Raw genomic sequence first — 18,752 nt, 5'->3', positions numbered from 1 at the left:
ACGGTTATTTTGGAACAAAACGCAAACAAAAACTCTTTTAGAAATAAAAATCAAAATTTGTGTTCCTCGGAATAGAAACACATTTTAACAAATAGGCCCTAAGTGATTGTGTTTTCACCAATTTGACATTTAAGTGAGCCGGTAAAAGATTTTGACATTAAAGTGAGCATTGTGCGAAACCTTTAGCACTTTTGTCTTTATGACCAACTTAAATATGAACACATGCACTTGTTGTTCTAGTTACTCCCCTGTTGGTCCTAACATTTTTCGCCTCTAAAAGAATAAATGAGGAAACAAGTTATAGAGGAGATCAAAATTTGTTCAACAGACTGAAAAGGACAGAGACCCGATGGGAGAAGGGACAATATTCATCAAATGACCATGAGAGAAAGATACAGTTCCCGCTCACAGGGCATTCGTTGCACATCTGACTAATAAATTGTCGTTCAAATTCTTCCAGGAACTGGATCAAGCTTATAATAAGCACGGTTGCAAAGGCACTTATGGTCGGCACTCTTCGGCTTTAACCTCAACCCAAAGGAATAAATCAAAGCGCCAGCCACAAGTAACAGAATGAATGAATGATTCAATTCTAGATGTTTTCCATGAACAAGCAAAGTCGGACCAAATCCAGCAATCCTACAGAGATGTTGGCCTGATTCAGAGGATGCCCTCCGCTTAGAGCTGTCAACTCCTGTCGGGGCATCCTATTGGTGTCTGTTATTTATATCTTAACGAGCATGTTTCAACATGATGAAAATTTACTTTTCACTGAGAATGAGTCTAAACGTGCCCGTTGCCAGTTAGCCATGCTCGTGATGTGCTCGATTCCAGGTGTCTCTGGATAAATTTAACAGCAGCCCAGCAACCACCTCATAATGCAAATTCTCTTTTTCTCAGGCTTACGCATGATTCAGTTACTTCTGGTCATATGAGCATGTTTGGTTTCAACAGCCAGTATCTGTAAGCCCGTCTACAGTGTTAGTTTTGCACCATATCTAGTGACAATCCTCCAGTTGCAATCAACATCTCGGATCAGTAGTTTTTCATGAAGCAAAGTCCATTCAACATACATCTCATCTTCTTCTACAGTGCTGATCAAGATCCACATTACTATCAGCTCAAAGTCAGACAGGCACAAGAAAGCGCTACACTATGTAAACACAAACGCTATATTGTGGGATTATAAGGACAGAGTGCACTACCTAAGGCCAAAGGAGTCATAGCATTCTTCATATACACAAAGCTAGATATGGATATCCCTTATATTGCTGATTCCAGATCGAAACGATCCTAAGGGGATCAGACTAGCAAACCCAGGTAATAATTTGACAAACTTTTCTATAAACTGGTGGTTGTTTAGCAGCGCTACTTGTTGGCAATTCCATATATATGAGAGTTTATGAGGGGGGCGTTAGCTAAAAAGGCCGTGCCAAGCTCGACGCTAGAGAATCCAGCCTCAGATATGTTCTTCCCTGTCTCTCTGGTAAGGTGACACCCATCAGCAACAGCCTGCTGCAAGGGATCGAGGATACTTTGGAGGAACTTGAGGATTGTTCCATCTGAATTATCAAGTTTTGAACAATAAATATCAACACTAAAGCATATGATGTCAACTCAAACTTCTCGCAATTCATGCCACAACAGTTTAGAAGTTTCCTGGGCTCATACCTTTTGCAGCTACATGCTCCACGAAGATGTAAGAACCACCTGGCTTAAGCACCCTCTTCACTTCTAAAAAGATAAATATGAAGATCATACTTTGTAAAAGACTAAATGGCTTCAATCCACTAGCTATAACAAAGGAGTATAGTCCTCACAAATAAACAATGTTACATAACTCACATGCCAAGTTTTCTACCTGCTATCAAAATAACGAAACCTTGCTTGATTTCGCATACCAATGAGGAGGTTGAAAGAGAAGCTCAACACCTCAGATTTGCACTACGGAAGTGCAGGAGTAGACAGTAAAAAAGGAGATCATAGCCTTTACAGAGTAATTACCTTTCAGCGTCAGGTCAACATCACTGACGGAGCACAAGACGAGTGTTCCGACAACTGCTTCAACAGATGCATCTTCTAGTGGTATAGCCTCACCAACCTGGATGACATCAACCAAAGAGATTCTGATCTAAGAAGAAGTCATGATAGACATTGGTAGTTGCCAGACAGAGGTCATATCCGGCGGATATAATCCTTGGTATTCAGATTGACTAAGCCAATAAACCTAGCCATGGCCATTTCCCCCCTCTTGATCCATCCCCTCACCCGATGTAGTATCTTGCCAATCAAGTTTCTTAAGGTTTGTGATCTTCTTTGCAAGTTGACAAATTATTAGGCCATTGTTATCAGTAACATCTTGAAGACAAGAAAAAATTCACCTTCTACTTGAGAAAGCATCTTCCATTCTGTATATTCGAGTTAAATTCACCGAACACAAGTTACAAGAAGCACTACAGAATCACCAACAGCCCATTCTTATTCAATGACCTGGATAAAACTGTCTTCTTTGTTTCTGGACAATTATCACAAAGAATTTCTTGCTAAAGTTTATATGATCCAGTTGACCATGCATCACTCAAGCCCAATTATCTCCGCTGGGTATACCAATTCTGATGACCACACACCTCAAAAATGCACAAATTCAAAAAGCAAAAACAATAAAAAAGAGGAAAACAAATATCACAACTAGTATTGCCATATTCATGCATTCATACTGCTTGGAGAAATTTGAAGTTGGGAGATGGTAGACCAGCTGCTGCTGCTGCTGCCCGAGCATATTTTTCCATTGTTCTCTTTGGGTCTACACCTACAACATGGACGTCGTTGTCATTGGCATAATACTTGAGATTAGGACCTGTTCCTATACCAATCTCCAAAATTTCCTTGACTTTTCCCTTCAATTTGCTGAATAGCTGGGACTTATACCTTGCAATCTTGCCAAGTAACAGAATGCAACCGCAGATGGTTATGTATGAACTCGAGACAAGTATCTTTTTTGGAGCGAGAGCAAGACAAAGATTAAGACAACTCAGGTAATCTGAAAAGGGAGACTAACCTCAGCCTCATAAGCTTCCATACCCTTATCAAGGACCATAGCTTGGAACTCCTCATACCACTGAGGTCTAGGAGCGTGAAATTTATCCAACATTGCCTATGCACAGATAATGCAAATTAAAAGACGTTAGAGCTTCACAGGCCCAAATCTGGCAATCTCTGTAAACTCTTCGGAAATGTAAAATGGTTAAAATAAAGTGATACTCGAGCACATGAGTAGGCGACCTATTTATCCAATAAACAAGCTGTGTAGCTTTGGCTCAACTATTCGTGGGTTAACACACTCTTACATGGGGAGACGTCATAAGCTCCGACTAAAGCATGGACATTGATCATATTCAAAGGGGAAATGAGGAGTCAGAACATGAAAGCAAGAGAACCCCTTTGATATCACACTGATAAATATGCAGATCGCTTGTATTCCAAACAGAATGCAATCAATGCCCAAAATCCAGCCTTCCCAGTTCAGTAATGACAGTACTTAACAATGATAATATGTTAACTGCAACTTCCGGTCCAGAACTTTTATCAAATTCGAGACATTATCATGAACCAAATCACTATTCTGAATGGAACTATTAGAGAACAAGTTCCCACAACGCATTCTTGAAATTTTATCACGTGGTTGAATCAGTTTCACTTGAAGAGCAACATTCACGGAATATGAACAAGTGGTTTAATATTACGGCGCTGTTTACCATCTGATTCACCGACTTTCCTTCGACAATGTGGCTTCTGATGGACCTGAGGTGAGACAATCGCCAACTTGATTTAAAGAAACTTACGCGACGAGAGACCAATAAACTATCTGCATTTACCAAAATTTGATTTGACTTCCATCCTCATGTAAACGAAACAAAAAATCAAAAAGGGCATACGTGGAAACTCGACGAATGAACCGACATGATAACATCTCAGAAAATTTTTATACTTTGAGAGCGAGCGAGACAAGCATGCGTACCGCATAATCAGAAGAATCATCCGAAGCATTAGAAGGGCGAATTGGGATGAGTGGCGATGTGGTCGCCGCCATGAAATGCCTTCTTCCGCAGCAGCAGAGCCTGCCGCCACGCAACCCTTCACCGACGAGAGCTCGTCTCAGTTCGGCATCTGAGTTTTCGGCAGCCGAACATGAACGGGAGCGCGCGACGACGTGATCGGGGAGAGAGGTTCTGATGGGCTTATGTGTGAAGAAGGTGGGAGCGTCGAACTTGAAGCTGGAGCTGGAGTTGGAGTGGGGTGCAGTTGAAGACGGGGGGCCAGGAAGAGGAGTGGAGCATCCTCATCGTCATGTTGCGGGAAGGCAGGATTGACTTCCAGCTAAGAAGCCATGAAAGCTGTTGCTGAAGCTTGTCAGAAAACACCCACCTCTCTATCTCTCTCTCTCTCTCTGATAGTGATGGCGATAGAATTTGCTTTGGGTCGTTACATTAAAACTGAAGAGGGTGGCCCAAAACAAAGGGCAGTTGAAAGGTCAAACGTAAATCCAAACCACGCCATAGCCGCGTGTTTGAGGAAAAACTCCGTTCTAATCGCCCATTGAAGTGTCTTCTGTCTACCATGGCTTGGATTTGGAGCAATGGCGTGGAGAAAGTTTGAATGAAATCAGATGATAAATAACACAGTAAATATCAAACCAGGACTTCATATTCCGCGAGTGTGGCCTTCACGTTGACTTTGATTTAAAATAAGGGCGAGTAGTTTCAGGTCCTAGGTTCTATACGACCGTTGGAATAGATTTCATGGTCAGGTTCAGAATTTATTCAGATTTTACATGTGCTATTAATTGAATGATGGCATTAAATCACTTTTGATAATCATCACTTTTGTTACAGTTCATAAACCATAACTTATATTTAGATATATAATGAATGATTCCAAATTATACACTTATCATCAAACACCATGAAATACCATAAGATTGAACGAATATATAAATAAAGAAAATTACAAAAACTTATTCCAAGTTTTAGGTTCCACTAACCTATAACCTGGATCCTATCCATCAATACAAGTTCTTTAATTTTTAGAACCTAGAATCTACCTTACATACCTTAGAACTTAAGATCAAACAGGTTTCTACTGATTTGATTCTCGGATTCCAAGTTCTACATTGAACCATGCTCACCCCTTATTCAAAATAGGAACCTAATGGTTGCATTCAAAACAGTGATTTGGTCTATGACAACGACTCGAATTTGATAAAAAGATTGTTTCGATCACAAGCTGACATATTGTCCACATTGAGTTTAGGCCTTACTGACATATGTGTTGCCTGCAACACTACAGGCGACCGTTGGAAATGCGTCTCACCCGTTCATCACTCATCAAAGGGCGGGCTTATGTAGTTCAACTGCCCCCTGTTTTGGCTTACAATTTGTCAATTACAGAAGGGGAAAGAAAGCACCAGTTCCACCAAAATGACTCAGCATAGAACATCAAGCTGCTCCTCGTCCTGACAGCTTTTCTCCTCCGAACAAAGATCTTTCTCGCTACCATCCTCTGCTTTGTGACTCTCATCTTCTGGATCTTCGCTATGGTAGCCATTCCCTGTGACACGTGAACAAGGGACTTACAAAGTTACGGTTACCGCTTTGAATTAAAGGAGAAGGATTTTGACAAGTTGACAATCCGGTTCCATCATACCAATCAGCCTACTAAGGTCATCTTGACCAGAAAATGCATTTAGGACTTTGGGAGATAAATAATTTTCTGCACTCGGTTCTTCATACATGGAAAAAATAAATGTAGATGTGCCTCCTTATGATTGCTTGGAAATCAGCAGAAAACTTCATGCTCTCTTTTGCGGTGAACCCTGTTCTAGAGTAGTGGATGCTATAGTATCTAAAGTATCAGTTGACAGTGCCAATGTGCTCTACCTTCATGACCATCATCTGCAGGTGCATATGCTGAACGCCTTGACCTTCCTTGGTGATGTGGGGTGGGCTGATTATGGCAAAAGGATAAAGAGAAGTAAGAAGTCGAGAAACTAATGGTAAACCTGTTATAGCATGGCAGGTGAAATTGAATTGGGTACATGCACCAGCAACATATGTGAAGATTGTCCTTTCTGCAACCCAAATCTTTGCCATAAATGAATGTTCATGTTGTCCTACTGTTAGCACTTAGCAGCACACGTTCTCAGCATGATTTGGTGATTTCAAGAACACAGAAATTGAATATAAAAAAAGAAGAAGGAGAAGAACATGAAGATACAAAAAACAACCAGCACCAACCATGGCATGCATCGATGTGTAAAGGGAGCCAGAATATCAACTATTAACCAGGAAAATTGAGGCCACATTCTGAAGGTTCAAATAAGTTTTCAACACTGTAGATACTTCTACCCAAGATCACGCATAAAGTTTTCCTTATTTGGGACACATGCTGTATCTTCATTGCTGGAAAATTCAGTAAGCACAGCATTCACTGAGCAAACTTCATATGACCTGTTCTCTCTCATATCTAAGACGTGGTTGGAGGTCTCAGTCCCCTGTACACACTGTGAAATGCTTGTTCCTCATCATATTTTAACCAAGTTTAGAGATTTTCAGAATGCGCCAATCATGATCTGCATGGCTGCTTGCTTAGACCCAATAGGTTGCAATTCTGGCAGATGTTCAGCATAAAAAGTGCAACATTTGCATAAAAGTCGAGTACCTGCAACTTGGGTCGGAGAGCTTCAAGTGGTCCTTTGGGCTTCTGTGCTGCTTGCTGCAATATTGGTCAATGAGGATATTTAAACATTAAAACCAACTATAAGTATTTATCCAAAGGTGATATTTGAAGAAGCCTGAACAAGTTACAAGTACCTTATTCAAAGCCCAGTCAGCAGAATCAAAAAAGGCACGTTCATGATCCTGGAGAGCACATTTTTTCAGTGGATACTAGTCTTAATATTGCTGGAGTATATTATTCTGGAGGACTGAAGAAGTGGAAGGGGGACAAACAAAACATACCTTGGAAATCAATGGATGCTTCTTTGGCAACAGACCCCCATACTTCTTCTTGATTTTTTCCTCCTATGGAAGACACTTTCTAGGTAAAAGAGTTCCCAAAAACTTTACCCAAGGCCCAGATCCAAAAATAATGGAATACAAAACAGAGTACATGTTATCGATCATCTTAGCCCAGGAAACAACTGTTCTCTGGTTAGATGACTTAAGAAAATGAAAGAATGAGGGAAAAAGGAACGGCGTCCATGACTGAATCATATTCTTGCTGCACCTAACATATCATCACAAAGTTTTTTGTCTCAAAAAAAGTTGCATGACGGCTACAGCTAAACTAAACAAAGTCCAATATACTGTCTTTATCCTGTACAAGCATCCTGGGCATGATCCTCGATTGAATACAGAATGCACAAGCAGCAATTGGTCATACCTCCTCCTCTGGGGAAGGCACAGCATTCTCATCACCTACATCTGAATGTAATATATCTTTAGAAGCACCTTCACCATCACCATCACTTTTAATTGTACAATCAGTATGCACTTGGTCCCGTGAGTCCTCAACAGCTGTGCCCGACATCTTATTGAATGGGTAATAGCTGCAACAATGAAGCAGATGATACCAAACAATCAGGAAAACAGAAACATCATCACTACATAACAGGATAGTCAATTTTTATCTTTTCATGCGTCAGTATCAGAAGGGAACATGTTCCTCCAATTACTGACTCACTACTCACCCAAGAGAAAGAGGAAGATAATTTGTTCGGAACAGCAGCATCAAGCTAATATCAAAAGAAATCAACAGAACAACCACCCAGGTACACACACATTTAGAGTCGCGGATGCTACATATGATTTTATACAGCATCAAAAACTTTCCCCACGGTTAACTTAGCAAACCAATATCTGCACTCAAACCGCCAGGCATCTCTGCCAATCCAGCCTCTCTTACTAAAACCTGAAAACACGATCCGAGCAGTGAACATTCCTCCATAAAAAACCGACCCAGAAGAAATATCTCTATGCCGCATCATGGGTCGGTCTTCTGTGTCGTTCCACGTTTTGATCCTAAAGCATCCTGGTAAGAATTTTTCACCTTCTCCTGCTTCAAGCTAGAAAAAACACTCTTTCGCACGCTTTTTTCAGCCAAAACAACGCTAATTCTGCTCACGCGGTAATCAGCTCTTCAGCTAAATGCGGTCTGTACCCGTTGGTCAGTAACGAACAGCAAAAATCACCTGGAAACTCCTCGGACCTCGCGCGAACCGCCGAATTTACCTTCGTACTAACACGTTCGTCGCTACTTGCTCAAACAAAACTAAAGTAGGAGCGAGATTACCTGATTCGAAAGAGCTCCGACGAGGAACCCGGAGGCGGAGGATTGCAAGAATTCGAACGCGAGAAAAGCGTTTGAAATGGGAGACGAACAGAATCGATGTCGAGACACCGGGAAAGAACGAGAACGAGATGCTCTGTCAGCCTGAATGCCACGCCACGCGCATTTGTCTTTTGGATTCCAGCGCGAATTTTATTGATGACGTCGAAGTGTTCGTCATGGCCACTCGTCACGAGCCAACGCTTTAAAAATGCGAACCGCGTACGCGCAGCACTTGGGCTCCTTTTGGCTCGATCGCCACAAAATATAGATAAGAAAATATAAATATACAAAAAATTCATCAAAAGAAAAAGATTAAAAAATTCTCATTTTCGTTTATGTTAGGATTACTTTTTATGATTAGCTCGTTCGGGCTTCGTTTAAATATCACTTAGTGATTTTTCAGTTGGTTATTATTTTCGTTCACTTTAGACTTTGGCTTGTGGAGATTCTCTCCCACTTAATGATCTAATGATAAAGACATTTAATACTAATCTCGACCAATCCAATGATAGAGATACATCTTGGTAGGTACCGATCCTTTTCTTATGATTCAATAATGGAGATTAAGTTCCACCTACTGAACCCACGTTTCTTGTTTCTCCGGATCGATCACTTGGCAATTTATCCGTGACACGCATTTATCATTCATCTTTTCTGATTAATTGTCCATGTATTTAGTTTCCAGTACGACGGAAAATCAATTCGATCTCAAACGAGTTTCTAACACTTAATTCATACGGTGGATTGAAATGATTGAGGACTCTATATTATCCCTCTTCGGTGCCACAAATCACTTGTCCTGCAGAAACATTGTCCATGGAGTTGACTAAAGTACCATAATAGATGTAGATTGTGACAGCATCTTAGGCTCTTGGAACTAAGCTAATGCAACAGAAGCCGGTGAAAACTGAGAAATGTGGTTATGGTTCAAGGGCGTCTTGCTATTGTCAGCCTCAGGCCATGCTTCATCGATAGAATGGTCATCATCCTGTACTCCACCGGGTGGTTCGGCACCAGCTTGAACTCGTAAAACCGGCACAGAATGGCCAGTGCCATCTTCATCTGCAGATATGCTGAGTCCTTCCCTAGGCATATCCTCGGCCCTGCCTGCATAGCGACAAAGAAACGTAAAGCATCAGGTGATACCTATTTGATCGAAACAAGCAGTGCTCATTATGGGGTCGTCTCGGTGAAATGACAGCTAAGGCAAAGATCACCCATTGCAGCTTGTTAGGCCTGATAGGAAGACAGATCCCGTCATCACACTATAGTTGCTATGCCTGATGACCATACTGAATCGTTCCTCGAAGGCTTGAAGTTAACAAAGGCCAGGCTCATCATGAGCAGCTGTTATATATTGTCTCTCAGTCGCCATCTGTTTACCTGAAATGCGGTGAACTTGAACGGGGAAGCATTTTGAAAGAAACCCTCCTTCAGCCACCTCTCGGGCTTGAACAAAGCGGCGTCGGGACCCCAATTGTACTCCATTCTTCCCATGGAGTATGGTACATACGTCACCATCCCTCCTGCTTTCACTTTCGTCCCATCAGGCAATATGTCGTCCTTCAACACACCCTTCGGATCCTGTGGTCAAGTTTTTGTTTCGTGAGAGAGAAAAACAGAACAGTCATTTCTCCATTCTGAGTATATACCTAGCAATATTGTACTTAAAATGAGAAATATCATGCATGCCTGAGGTACTGCTGGATACATGCGCAGCGTTTCCGTGATCACAGCATGTAGGTAGTGCAACTTTCCAAGGGCATCATATGTCAATAGTTTTGCGAATTGCGACACTCTCTGATTGAATGATTTAAGGTCATCCACATTGTAAGGAAGCAGTGAGACCTGCTCTTCCCTCGCTTGATCTCTCTCCAAAGTTTCAAGTTCTGAATAGATCTTTTGGGCAATATTTTGATGGGTCATTATCATGTAAATAGACCATGAAAGGGTGGTTGCTGTCGTGTCACGCCCCGCAATCACAAAGTTCAGCATGATGTCTCTGAGGCTTTTGTCAGTTAAATTGCTCTCCAGATCATTACCTAGCTCGATGAATCTTGACAGTATATCATGCTTCATCTGTTGTTTTCATTGCATAGAGCATCTAGTCATTTCCAATTGAGAGGATAAAAGAGGAGTACTTGAACAATGAGAATCTGGCGGTTTATGTTTATTTACCTTTGCATCTTCACGGGACTTGCAAGCTGCTTCTACCTCGGCTTTCCGCTTTCTAATGACACAGTAGGTGAAATCATCTATCACTTTGATGGCTTTGTCAAGAAGAGCTTCAGACCCTACATTCAGAAATTTCTTGATCCTCCAGAGGGGGTCGATGAATCGAAAGGTCACAATTATGTTTGCTGCATCAAAAGATTGAGCGAAGCAGTTATCTGGTAAATCCGGAGCCAAAGTTCCTATTTCAACACCGAATCCCACTTTGCATATGGAGTCCAAAGTCATCCTCATCAACAGTTCCTAAAGACGAAAAACTTCTCAAGCTTTGTCAGGCTTCACACAGCAAATAGGGGGCATCTTGGTGAAACATAAACCGAAACTATTTCATATTGACTCCGCTTTATTGTAGGAACAGATCCGTCATTGTTAAATAGAAATGAAATTTCTTTTAAGACCATTATTTACCTGCATGTCCACCTCTTTGTTGCAGAATGAAGCTTGACTTAGGATAGAAGAAAGCTTCAGACTATATTCTCTGAAGACCACAGTGCTAAAATCCCTCAAATTCTTGGAAGCGAATTCGAAACTCGCGGTCTTCCTTTGCTTCCTCCAAGATTCACCATCCACATTAAATATCCCGTCTCCGAGCAGAACTTCCATGTATGAATGATAAACTTCCCCCTTCAGCGACAGATGATTAACCTCTTTAATACAGATTATAGTAATACTAGAAAGAAAAATTGAGCACGAAAAGATAAGAGAACAACCATCTATCACTGCCATCGCCAGAATCTATGCAAATCTTGACAAATTGAAACCAAAAAGTGCTTCCTTGATGCATGAACAAGCTATTTAGGTGATGTAAAAAGAGATTTTTTGATATGCTCAAACCATTCAAAAAATTAAGGGAATTTCTATTGGGTGTTGCTGGTGTTAAAAATGAATCTCTCTGAAAAATAAGTAGGAACTGAAACAACGTTATACCTTTGGATAATTTGCAAAGTTGGTCTTCAAGACATGTTCTACATTTTCCGGATCTGCAATGTAGGTATAGGTTGTAAATGGCATAGGGACCACAACGGTCCTCATCTTGGACAAGTACTCAACTAGCCAATCATGCATCCGCTCGTAATTCATGAACTGCTCGATCGCTGCCCCTACCAGTGGCCACGTCTTCGGGCCATTTTTATTCCTCTGGTTCCATCTGTGGATAATGATCCACGACACAATGACACAAATAGAGGTCAACCATCCCATATGTACATCTGGGAGATAATGTGCCAACGAGAGACCATGGGCTTCCATTCTGGAATAACATAGAATGAAGTTCTACACATGGACCGGTTCTTATAATGTGCATAGGAAGTAGGTTACCGCTTGATAGATGGACAGATAAAAAGATGGTGGATTAGTTTCTGTTTGAAAACAATCTTTTCGTGCTCTTTGCAAGAAGCTTAGGTTCAAGAACAATCACATCTTTTGAACCACCAACCTGATTTCACTCAACTTCCGACGGTAAAAGTGAGTCATGAATTTGGTGCACATTGATAGGGAATAAGTAAGATGCACTAAAGCAATTGATGGAAATGATCCAAATTTGCTGGAGTAAATGATACCCTCCTTTACTAGTGTGAACATATGCGATACTAGCTGCCCGTGAACATCACACAGATAGCTTCTCCTCTTGATAATCCTCACCGATCTGAATAAGCTGAAAAAAATTAATATGCTGAACAATGGAAGCGATTCTGCACTGCTCTTTTATGATAAGCCCACATTTATTAATCAATCTATGTCGAGCAGTCAACCCGGTATTCATTGTCTCTTGAATTATACAATTGACCAAAATAGGTGCCGTGCCACATCTGCTAAAAAGAAGTAATATTTTGCTTTCAATTGTAACTGCTGGATGTAGCAACTTGTCAAACTTAGAGGCTATTGCAGAATGGCTAAAATCTTCAAGAACCATTACATTTCAAAATTAGTTGCACACAAATTTCACAACTTGTCAAAAGAAGTATGTACGCTCTCAAGTCTAAACACACAAATTTCACAAATTTAAAAGACGGTCAGCACAATCTTCTTTTAGTTTATCAGCCTGCAAGCGATCACAATACACCATATACAGTGTTTGGCAGACATATCTTGCGTGGCTTAAGAGATTTTTCTGTTTGGTCATAATTTCCCTTGATCTGCATAAAGGCAAGACACTTTGTTTCCATGTAACTGAAGTTTCTTCTCAGCTCCATAAGCTTCACCATCAACAATGATGTTTTGGCCATCAAAGGTTGGATGGTATGAGCTGCCTATCAGAAACTGTGAGATGGGACCAAAGTAGTCCAATTGCAACAGATCAGGAGTAAGTGAGCAAAAGTTAGGTAATCTCATGACTTGCTTGTCACTAGCCTCATTCGTCATGGTTCGGTTACTTTGGCCATGGAAGTCTTCCACTTTTCTATCCAAAGATTTACTCGAGCGTTGCTTCTTGTATATCCTGCATAGGACCCAATCCAACTGAAACGCAACACACGAAAGGGTAAGAGACACAGTCAAGTTAATCATAGGCCAGTCACTGATCCAAAAGATGAAAGAAGGCTTACTTTCATAGAGCGATGTTGCACGTTCGTCCTTGAATCAGCCAAACGATACTCGTGCATGATCCAATCCGTTTTTAAGCCCTTAGGTGGCCGGCCTTTGTAAAACACAAGGGATTTCTTCACTCCTACATGCTTAGACCCGCTATAGATCGCCTTGTCAGAACCCGTGGCTTTCCAATACCCCGAAACTGCTGCTCGGTTAGGACGCGCCCCGTTCAGATACTTCCGGCTACGCAGGGTGAAGAAGTACCATTCCTTCTCGCCAAGCTTGGCATTTTCTACAATCCGTGAGATCGAAAATATTAACTTAGTACAGCAATTACCAGTACTGAGCTCTCATCACAACTACTGATGTTTTCTCCATACAAGCTACAAAAACTACATTAGACTTCGGCTCGTCATCTTGGAAACTAACCAGTCAATTGCCATGGATCGAATTTATAAATATCGAGTTCGGAGATGATGGACACAGGGCACGGCCTGGACATGACTTGGTTCTGGAGGTAATACACGATCAGTTCTTCATCTGTAGGGTGGAATCTAAAACCAGGAGGGAGTTCGTGATTCATTGCCACCTCTCGAAACTCGAAACCCGAAACTCGAAACTGGAAAGGAGTGAAAAGCAGGTAAAACAAAGTGCTGATGCTAAAACCACCTAGTGTCTGCAATATGTCTTAGCCATAGAGAGGAAAAGCAAGGCTATGGGAATTGAAAATGGAGAGCCTAAAGAGAAACCAGGTTGTTTGAAATGTTTGCATGAAGATGGCCTCCCCTCTTATCGATGGTCTTTTTCTGTCGTCTTGTGAGACTTGCATGGGTTTTGATGAGTGGTTTCTCGGACCCGGATTTCTCACTCGGTGGCTCTGTCATGCTTGCACAGGCTAGACGAAAAGCCTCGTGCTGTCCCTGATTGGGACTGCCATTCCCAAAGTTTTGTCCCTTCTGTGAAGTGTATCTATGTACCGTATCTTTTCGTTGGAATCAGCACTAAGGAGAATTGAAGTTAAAAATATCGGAGATTAATAGAGGGACTGAACGCTTTGAGTCTAATGAAGTGAGTTTTGTACTCTCTTTTTTTTTTTAACCACAATTACTCCATACATAATCTCTTGCAGCTGGTGACTAAAGAGATTAGCTTGATGACCTCATGAGCACCATCGTCTAATCTCACAACTTGGATATCTAAATTAAATTAACGTTTGACCTCGTTCTTGAGCTATCAAGAAAGCTAATCGAAATAATGGACCGATGATGCGTTAGAGTACTAATTAAATATGCAATATTTACTAGTTCCAATAAGTAAGGGATATTATGCACAATCTTAAAAGGGTAGTTCATACACGACCCCTCTCGTAAAGGAATTCATTTGAATAATTCACAAATTTGAGATAGAAAGAAGTTGAAATTAGTGATTATCTCGTTAATCGATAAACGATTCGAAAAGTTTTTTTATTTAATCAAATCATTTATGCAGATAGTGGATTATTGCACTTTGGCCACGGATTTCGTACCCAATATGTTGTCATTCCACAGCATCATGAGTTTGTCCAAGAACTTTTGCTATCGACGGTACGCCTCTACGAACTCCACCTTTGCCATGGAAAGAGGAAAAGAAAGTGCTCGAGGGAAAGAGAGAGAGTAGGGACTCTGTACACCCGCGAGAGTAGAGTTTCATCGTCTAACAATCGGATCAGGATCAGGACAAGGACGCAAGCCGTTCCGGCGAATCGGTGTGCTGACGTGGCCCTGGTCGGACTTTATCTTTGTCCAGATCCCGTGTACACCTGCGAGGATAAGATAAGGACCGCAACTTGCTGATTGCGTTTTTCCTACTGGTGGTTCTTATCACGCCATCTCGCTGCTGGGACCCACATTGACCACAACAGCAATTCTACAGAAAAGTGTTAAAACAACAACTGTATATTATCTAACTTAAAAAGGAGGACTATGATACAGAGCTCGATCGAGTCAAAAACATACGACCTACAAATTCCAGTGATTCGCGGCAATAATTAGGTCATATTTGGTAATCATTCCTGAAATAATTATTTTTATCCTTTTATTCCCCAAAACGAAAAAGAACATAAATTTATTTGTAAATTTTTTTGTTTTCGAGGACAAAAATCAATTTTTTTTTTGTTTTTGAAAATAGATTTGAAATAGAAAAAAAAATTCTTATTCCCAAGAACAATTCTTAAAATCAATTTTTTTTCTATTCTCTTATTCTTCTTTCTTTTGCCGACCACCATGCTGGAGCATTGCTAGCCTTTGGCGACGCCGAGCCATAGCGAGGCTCAATGAGTGGCAAGGCTCGACCTCACCTAGATTCGGTGAAACCAAGGCTTGCCTTGCCCTGGCAAGACTTCCGGCAAGCTCATCGAATCTCGCCCAACCAATCGCCTAGGCCATGGGCAACCGACTACAAAGAAGGAAGAGGAAGAAGAGAAAAAATAATATATATATTATATAATTAAAAGAAACAAAATAATTTAATAATCCTACAAAACATATTTTTATCTCAAAAATATAAATTTTAACGATTAAAGCGTTTTCTTTTGCTTAAAAATTATTCTGGAAATAAAATCAAAAAAAACCATTTATGATAAAAAAAAAATTATTTCGAGAATAAAATCGTTATTAAACACGGCCTTAATATATCTATCATATGGTTATAAAAAATTATGATTGGATTCAATACATTCACCTTTAATTTATTGACTACTTATAAAAAGGAAATTCCCACTCTAGAACTATATCCTCCAATCACCCCTTCCTAATCCTCGATCTCTATTCATCCATATATTGCCAGGGGGCCCTAGAGAATACAAATGTTATTACGACCATGAGTGCCGACTTATCGCTTGACAATGGTAGCAGCCAATCCAACCATATCAAACAAATGTCATATGACTGCGGCAGCCAAAAGAGAAAGAGAGGGCCAAATTGTTATCCAATCAATCACTTTTATCTCAAAGGCATGGTTCAATTGAGGACATCTTTGAATTTCAGCCATTGGAGATGTCCCATTAAGGAGACGTGCTTCTCTCGAGAGAGTAAGGGTTTTGGGGAAGAAAAGATCGAGGGCCTGCTATGCCACGTATGGCCCATGGTTAGGCCCAAAACAAACGTCCCTTTCTTGGCCCAAGCTCAATTTCCCACCACCTCCAGCCATGTTTAAAGCACTGAGATTCATGCAGGCTCGCTTGAATGAAATATTTATTCTCAATTGGCACTTTTGCTCGAAAAGACATGAATCAAGAAATCACATCTCTTTGTCCAACATAAGACAGTTGGAAAAAAAATTGAAAAAAAAGAGAGAGAACAAAAAGAGAAAATGAAAAGAGGGGTTCTCTAATGTATTGATGATTTCCAAAATGTTCAAAGCTCAAGCAGAGCCCTCAATGCTTGCTTCTTGATCACCTTCCCATGTATTCCTCTTCCCAATTTCAGTGCCTTCTCCATCTCCACCATCGCCCCACCGCCAAGTCCGCCACCGCTCCTGCTCAGTTGCTCCACCAACACCTTCAACACCCTCTCGTCGCTTCCCGCCGCTTCCGCGACGCTGTCCACCACGGCCTCCGCCGCCGGAATCCGCCTCCCCCACCTCTTGGCCGACTTCTCCGACGCGTACGTCCCGCCGTACGCGGCCCAGAACGAGGCCCTCAGGTACCCCTTCTCTTTTCCCCGCACGTTCCACCTCCTCATGCCTTCCTCCAATCTGTACACGACCCCTCCCGCATCCATCCCGCCTTCGAGTGCCGTCTCGGTGTCCCTCAGTTCTTGCTTTGACTGCATCTTCTCCTCGAACTCGCACCGCTTGCAGGAGCAATCGAACCCCCACGCGGCCGCCATCTCGCGGCGCTTCGTGGGCGGCTGCAGCACGTCGAAGTAGGCGAATGCCAGCTCTTCCCCGGCTCTTATGTCCCGCGAGGCGATGACCATCAGGTGATTCCCCACGTGGAGCCTCCTCGCGTTGGGACCACACGAGTGGTTGATGAAAGAAGCGAGGAGCCACAGCCCGACGCCATAGTAGTCCTTGTTCCTACCCATGACCTTAGCTGAGATCGCGTTCTCCACGAGAGAGTTCACATCTAGAATGCCCAAAATCTTGTTCATGTCAAGCTTCTCATCTGGGTAGTCATGGCTCTCGCTTGCCTCTGCCCTGAAAATGCTCAGATCCGGAACCTCGAGACCCTCCTCATCTTCCCCTGAAGACAGAGTGCTGATCAGGTGACGGGTTCTGCGGCATCTCGAAACGCAGCCAGCCACTCTTTCTATGAAATTCTTCCACATGACCAATTGCTTGTTCTCACCTGAACCCGGAACCTTCGCCCCCCACTATCCCTCTCTCTATTGCGATCGCTCTGGTGACCAGCACCACAGTCCCGGCGTCGATGTTCTTCGTGGCGAACAGCCCCCTCCCGCTGATCTCCGATTTCTTGATCTCCACTGGCCCGATGTACTCCGCGAGTTCAGGAATTTCTCCTCGGAACCCGGCCGAGACCCAGTCGGAGAGATCGAAGTTGCCGGTCCGGGATTGGTACTCGAGCTTCTTGCACTTATCCAACCACACATTCAGACTCTCGGCGTTCCCGTTCCCCTGAGGATCCAGCGAAGCCGCCGACTTGAAGCACTCGAGGGCAGCCGAGTACCTGCCGAGGCTCAGCAAGATCTTACCCTTGCAGACCAAGGCTCTGAAGTGGGAGCTCTCGATGGCGAGCGCCTCGTCGCAGTCCCTCAGCGCCCCGTCGAGGGACCTCAGCTTCGACCCCGCGTCGGCCCGGTTGGCGAGGGCCAGGCAGAGGGATCGCTGGAGCTTGGAGAACCTGTCCGGGTCGGAGGCTCGGTCGGCGATCGAGAGGTGGGCGCGGCAGAGGTCGATGAGCTGGGAGCAGAGGCCGGACGACTCGGCCCACTGCTCGCGGAGGAAGAGCTCGGTGGCTTTCGACCTGAGCTCCTGCAGGAGCTCTTCCTCTGCGGTGGCCATCTGCTGCTGCTGCTGCTGCTGCTATCGTTGCTCTTCTCTCGTCGCTGCTCGGTGAGATGGGGTCTACTGCACAGAGATTTCTGAGTTCTTCTCGGTTTGGGGTTGAGGGGGTGGAGGAGCGAGGAACTCTTTTTGAAAGTTTGGTGTGTTGTAACGGTCGGCATTTGGTTCCGTACTTTTATGCTTTTCCTTATCCGTCGTTTCTGTAACGCCAACGGCTATCATGGGATTGTGCTCCTCGTCTTTATTTTATTTGTTTTTGCTATTTTTATCTTTTCGCGATAAGATTTGTTACTGTTAATTGTCAGGGATTTAATTCATCCATTAGGTGCAATATAATGTTTGAGTCTTAATCAACTCAAATAAGGTTCCGTTTTCTATTAAAAAAAAAAAAAGCTCTATTTGTTTAGTTGAAAACACCTTCTTGAAAAATATTTTTCTTTTTTTTTTTTTAATTTGATTGGTGTAGAAAAATGAATCAATCTAAAATATTTTTTTAATCAACGGAAAATCTACTCATAATTTTAAGAAAATGAATTATACATCATTTTCCCAAATAAGACTTAATATATGCATTTGAAGTCGAAACTCTACTTTCAAGTGTG

General features: G+C 42.3%; 5 protein-coding genes across 7 annotated transcripts; all 5 read right to left on the bottom strand.

Annotated features, from left to right (window-relative positions):
* Positions 1–1,016: 1,016 nt before the first annotated feature.
* LOC104433443 (methyltransferase-like protein 7A) lies at positions 1,017–5,063 on the bottom strand. The gene is made up of 7 exons (XM_010046187.3): positions 5,042–5,063; positions 4,019–4,338; positions 3,059–3,154; positions 2,718–2,936; positions 2,005–2,101; positions 1,672–1,734; positions 1,017–1,562 (listed from the first exon to the last, which is right to left on the bottom strand). Exons 1-7 carry the CDS (start codon positions 5,061–5,063, stop codon positions 1,369–1,371), a joined length of 1,011 nt encoding a protein of 336 aa, XP_010044489.2. The 3' UTR covers positions 1,017–1,368.
* A 167-nt stretch (positions 5,064–5,230) lies between these two features.
* On the bottom strand, positions 5,231–8,576 carry LOC104433442. Its single transcript, XM_010046186.3, has 7 exons — positions 8,350–8,576; positions 7,441–7,606; positions 7,017–7,079; positions 6,870–6,917; positions 6,718–6,771; positions 5,937–6,003; positions 5,231–5,607 (listed from the first exon to the last, which is right to left on the bottom strand). The coding sequence occupies exons 2-7, from the start codon at positions 7,585–7,587 to the stop codon at positions 5,483–5,485; spliced, it is 504 nt and encodes a 167-aa protein (XP_010044488.1). The 5' UTR covers positions 7,588–7,606; positions 8,350–8,576; the 3' UTR covers positions 5,231–5,482.
* Positions 8,577–9,130: 554 nt separating this feature from the next.
* LOC104433440 (cytochrome P450 704B1) lies at positions 9,131–12,347 on the bottom strand. 3 transcript variants are annotated; one of them, XM_010046182.3, is made up of 6 exons: positions 11,548–12,347; positions 11,029–11,244; positions 10,567–10,863; positions 10,081–10,467; positions 9,772–9,972; positions 9,131–9,495 (listed from the first exon to the last, which is right to left on the bottom strand). In XM_010046182.3, exons 1-6 carry the CDS (start codon positions 11,866–11,868, stop codon positions 9,316–9,318), a joined length of 1,602 nt encoding a protein of 533 aa, XP_010044484.2. In that variant the 5' UTR covers positions 11,869–12,347; the 3' UTR covers positions 9,131–9,315. The 3 variants fall into 3 exon arrangements, 2 of the variants coding, with proteins under 2 accessions (XP_010044484.2, XP_039162031.1); XM_039306097.1 differs by lacking the exon at positions 11,548–12,347 and adding an exon at positions 11,331–11,541; XR_005548119.1 differs by having other exon boundaries at positions 9,411–9,495; positions 9,606–9,972.
* Positions 12,348–12,509: 162 nt separating this feature from the next.
* LOC104433441 (NAC domain-containing protein 1) lies at positions 12,510–14,062 on the bottom strand. The gene is made up of 3 exons (XM_010046183.3): positions 13,576–14,062; positions 13,164–13,438; positions 12,510–13,077 (listed from the first exon to the last, which is right to left on the bottom strand). The coding sequence occupies exons 1-3, from the start codon at positions 13,727–13,729 to the stop codon at positions 12,739–12,741; spliced, it is 768 nt and encodes a 255-aa protein (XP_010044485.1). The 5' UTR covers positions 13,730–14,062; the 3' UTR covers positions 12,510–12,738.
* Positions 14,063–16,357: 2,295 nt separating this feature from the next.
* Positions 16,358–18,292, bottom strand: LOC104433439 (methyltransferase FGSG_00040). The gene is given in 2 exon segments (XM_010046181.3): positions 16,358–17,486; positions 17,488–18,292. Coding segments are annotated over 2 exon segments (1,608 nt in total). The 5' UTR covers positions 18,148–18,292; the 3' UTR covers positions 16,358–16,538.
* Positions 18,293–18,752: the final 460 nt, after the last annotated feature.

The sequence above is a fragment of the Eucalyptus grandis genome, chromosome 2 (assembly GCF_016545825.1).
Source record: "Eucalyptus grandis isolate ANBG69807.140 chromosome 2, ASM1654582v1, whole genome shotgun sequence".
Lineage (NCBI taxonomy): Eukaryota > Viridiplantae > Streptophyta > Magnoliopsida > Myrtales > Myrtaceae > Eucalyptus > Eucalyptus grandis.
The sequence above is the reverse complement of the archived record's forward strand: the minus strand, read 5'-3'. Positions and strand labels throughout refer to the sequence as shown.